Source organism: Octopus bimaculoides, chromosome 2 (assembly GCF_001194135.2).
Source record: "Octopus bimaculoides isolate UCB-OBI-ISO-001 chromosome 2, ASM119413v2, whole genome shotgun sequence".
NCBI classification, from domain to species: domain Eukaryota; kingdom Metazoa; phylum Mollusca; class Cephalopoda; order Octopoda; family Octopodidae; genus Octopus; species Octopus bimaculoides.
Genome location: NC_068982.1, coordinates 144095256 through 144100021, shown reverse-complemented (window position 1 = coordinate 144100021; position 4766 = coordinate 144095256). Strand labels below are relative to the sequence as shown.

Genomic DNA, 4766 nt, shown 5'->3' with positions numbered 1-4766 from the left:
TGACTGACCGTGTTGTGTTAGCAGGAATGAAGTCAGGCATTTTTTGGAGTTATCGCACGTGTTTTTTCTCCTCAATATTCCTGTAAGTTACCTTCTTTTTATGCTAAATATAATTCTTTGTGTGTGTGTGTGGGTATGAGAAGGTTTCATTATATTTCATACATTAGAACAATTCAATTTTTCTATTCTAATTTTATATCCTGCAATAATAGTGTTATTCATTACAAGCTTCCAATGGACCACTCATTGCTTCATTACATTTCTAGGGGTTAGAATGACAAAGAAAACGTCTGTGCAATTTGAGATTGCCCCTGAGAATCATGAAGGCCCTCCTTATAAACAAATTGAGACCAGCCATTTACAACAAGAAGGAACTGCATGAAGAAGACTGGTTGCTATAGCAACCCTAGTCTGCACATGTTACTTTCCTCCTTCTTCCCCTACACATCTGAGCAATGACTTTTGTATCCATTGCTTTTTCCCAATGTCCTGAAGAAGGGATCATAACCCCAATATATATATATATGGTAAAACTGTAACATTGTTTTCTTTTCTTTTCCTTTTGCAGTTTACTTTGTACCTTCTTGCACATTTTTCTGGCCTTACACAGCAAATCTCTTTAAAGATATATATATCTATAAATAGATAAATTTGTAAATGAAAAGGATGGAAGAGGTTGTTGAGTACTACAATTGTTTTGAAAAGCACATCAGATGTATTTTACATAACATTACAAATGTCCTGTAACTGTCTGGTGTACCTTCTCCTCATGTACAAACAACTTTTGAGTTGAAAATAATGTACTGTCAGATGATTTTCAACTAAAACCACTCTGTTGTTCTTTTTTTACTTTTTTAGTTTATTATCACAATCTATAGCTGTCTACAGAAACAAAAGCAGTGTTTGGGAATATTTGATAGCTTCAGGTAAGTTATTTATTTATTACTGCTTATCCGTTTTTATTTTTCTAATTTTCTTTTATTTTCATATTTAATTTTAATTTAATATCATTTTCTCCATACCTATAAATTTTTGAATGTTCATCATCATCATCATCAAACATCCATTTTCCATGTTGGCATGACAGGAACTGGCAAGGTCAGGGGCTGCACCAGGTTCCATAGTCTGTTTTGACTTGGTTTCTACAGCTGATGTTCTTCCTAACACCAGCCACTCCACAGACTGTACTGAATGCTTTTTTTACTTGGTACCATGACCAGTGCTTTCTACATGACACAAGCACCATTACATGGTACCCTCGTCATCATTTAACGTATGTTCCATGCTGGCATGGGTTTGTTGGTTTGACAGGATCCAATGGGCCCTGAGACTGTATTGTAATATGGCTTCTACAACTGGATACCTTTCCTTATGTCAACCACTTTGCAGTACATACTGGGTGCTTTTTTTTTGTGCCACTAGCATTAGTGAGGTCACTCTGCAGGTTGCAGGCCTACAAACCTTGAGTGGGGAGGGAAAACATTTTGATGGGTGACACGTAAAAGCACCCACTACACTCTCTGAGTGGTTAGCATTAAGAAGAGCATCCAGCTGTAGAAACTCTGCCAAATCAGATTGGAGCCTGGTGTAGCCATCTGGTTTCATCAGTCCTTAGTCAAATTGTCCAACCCATGCTAGCATGGAAAGTGGACGTTAAACGATGATGATGATGATGATGATGATGATGGTGAATAAGGAATAGAGAGGAGTGAAGTATGAGAGTAAAGGGCCAGAGCAAAGCATGTTTCTTGTTGGGGAGCTACATGACTTCAAATGAGGAACATCATGATTCTTATATGTATTATGTACTCTCTTGTAATCGAATAAAATACATACCGAGGAGTGAATGCACATGCACAATAAGTTTTAAAATGAGTTGGATTATTGCACATCAGCCATCATATGAGATCTTTTTAAAACTTACTAAGGGGACTAGAAATAAATACTTGTTTATCATTTATGTTCCAGCTTTCCACTGTAGTGATCATTTGTTGTTGTTCTTCAGCTTCAGGTCATTCCTGTTCAAGCTGACCCATGATCAAAATTATTATAGCTGTGATCGTCCTGTCTCTTTAGTGGGATATAAGAATATATTGTGTTTTTTAACTTTAAGATTGTAATTTGAGGGGATTTGGCTGCTATTTCTAACAGGTTTGACCACTATGTAGACGTCCCTTTGTAAATACATGCAGTGAATTGTAATTACTCCCAGTATTTTTATTACAGGGTGGTGTGGGTGAGAGGGAGTTAAATATCTTGGTCATGATAGAAGCAGAATATGAACTATTAACCATTTAGTCTGTAGTTAAACCCTCTATCAAAATAATCAGATGGAGCTTTAAAATATCACTGTGCTGTTGGCTGTTAGTGATGGTAAACTAGTTTTAGTAAATATCAGGGTTGTTATTAACTTAATTTCATATGTTTGGCAGATATATTATTGAACAAACATTGTGGTATTAAGTTATGTTGCCATATGTCATAAGTTCACTTCTCACCAAGGTCAGTCTTGCTTTTCATCCTCCCTGGGTCAATAACATAAAGTACTAGTTGAATACTATAGTTGATATAATCATCTATTCTTTCTTTCACCCCCATCATGAGATTGTTGCCTTGCACCTATGTTAGAAGACAATATATATTATAAATTAAATGTTGCCAGTACTGCAGATATTTAATATATATTATAATGCATGTGTGTGAACAGCCATGCTACACGGCAGTGAAACATGGGCTGTAACTGCTGAGGATATGCATAGGTTTAAAAGAAATGAAGCTAGTATGCTCCAATGGATGTGTAATGTCAGTGTGCATACACCACAGAGTGTAAGCACCCTGACATAAAAGCATCAAATGTGGTGTACAAGAGAGATGACTGCACTGGTATGGTCATGTGTTGTGTATGGATGAGGACAGCTGTGTGAAGAAGTGTCACACCTTAACAGTGGAAGGAACGTGTGGAAAAGGTAAACCCAGGAAGACATGGGATGAAGTAGTGAAGCACAACCTTCATACGTTGGGTCTCACTGAGGCAATGACAAGAGACCAAGACCATTGGAGATATGTTGTGATGGAGAAGACCTGACAAGTCAAGTGAGATCGTAGCCATGGCCAATACCAGTGTTGCATAACCGGCCCATTTAAAAGTACCCTTCAATTGTTGGGCAATATGCTGTGCTTGAGATGACTTGTTGAGTCAAGTGAAGTTATAGTCATGGCCGATGCCAGTGCTGCCTGACTGGCACATGTGCCGTGGCATGTAAAAAGCACCATTCAAGCGTGGCCAATGCCAATGCCACCTTATTTGCTCCCATGCCAGTGGCACGTGAAAAAACACCCACAATACTCTCGGAGTGGTTGGCATTAGGAAGGGCATCCAGCTGTAGAAACCTTACCAGATTAGATTGGAGCCTGGTGCAGCCTTCTGGCTTGCCAGTTCTCAGACAAACCATCCAACCCAAGGCAGCATGGAAAGCGGATGTTAAGCAATGATGATGAAAAATGGGAAGGTATTTACCTTATTTTTGTTTTTTCATCTTTTCTAATCTGCAGGGATAACAGGAATGATACTGAAGGTGAACTTGGGACTGAAAGGAATAATTAGTGGTGGTATATTTGGTTCACTCATGGGGTATGTATATATTTTACATTTTCTTGCAGTCTTTTCTCTGATATGTTTGATTACATATGGACATGTATTAAACGTCAGCATCTTTCATAAGATCATTCAAAAAATATTAAGTTTTTTGAGTCTTCCTTAATGAATAAACTTTGGATTTTTCCTTTTCATATTGCCCTGTATCAATATATTTACATGCTTAAGCCTCTCTGATCAACCCAACTGTTAATCCCACTATTTGCTAAGGAATTTTTGATGCAAACTGCAAAGACTTCTATTTTATTTGTTGACTAATTTTGTCTTCATTTCTCTATTTTCTTTCAGTTTGTGTGGTGGTTCTATTATCTATGGTTTTATGGTATTAACCAATGAAACTCAAGATCAACGACATTACTGGGAAATACAAAAGTATTTGGAAGAGAAAAAGTATGTTTCCTTTGACAATCATATCCTCAACATTTCTGCATAGATAAATTTCTTTCAGACAGATAAACATAAACCATCTAGTTTCATCTTTCATACCAAACTAACCTCAACAAGAGCAAACATAAAAATAATATGCTATACGCTAATGATACATTTGTTAACTATACAATGCTCTTGTATATTACAGCACTGAATTGTATGTCTCTGCAAGGTGTCTATTTATGATTAGGTTGATTAGGCTTGTAAGTGTTAAATGATTTGACCAAGGACAACACTCCTAGCATTATGAATCAATGGTCCTTCAGACAGGAGGCCTCTGTAATGTTATGATACAAGTGGTTTGGCAGATAAAAACTCTGAAACTATCATGTGAATAAAGTGAACCAGCTAAAACTCAACCTTAGTAGAAGTACACAAACTGAAAATAATCAAAAGCTGGATCAATTGAATTATCCTACACATATTTGAAGATAAGGTGATTTCTTTTTAATTTGATCTCCAAAATAGAATATTTACTTTCAATTCAAGCCCATACAAAGATTTTGCGATTCTTTACAAAATATTGATTTCAAATTTTAGCACAAGGCCAGCAAATTCAAGGGATAGGGAAGTTGGTTACATTGACCCTAGTGCTTAACTGGTACTTATTTCATTGACTCCAAATGGATGAAAGGCCAAGTCAACCTCGGCCAGTCATTCCTTACAAAAAAAAAAAAAAAGA

At 36.7% G+C, this 4766-nt stretch overlaps 1 protein-coding gene across 1 annotated transcript in view; it reads left to right on the top strand.

Annotated features, from left to right (window-relative positions):
• The first annotated feature begins 6 nt into the window (after positions 1–6).
• Positions 7–4766, top strand: part of LOC106875155 (complex I assembly factor TIMMDC1, mitochondrial) — a 6022-nt gene continuing 1262 nt past the window's right edge. Inside the window, exons 1-4 of the mRNA XM_014923171.2 lie at positions 7–82; positions 859–926; positions 3553–3631; positions 3944–4045. Of these exons, the coding sequence (XP_014778657.1) occupies positions 27–82; positions 859–926; positions 3553–3631; positions 3944–4045 (305 nt within the window). The 5' untranslated portion in view covers positions 7–26. The remainder of the gene's footprint in view (positions 83–858; positions 927–3552; positions 3632–3943; positions 4046–4766) is intronic.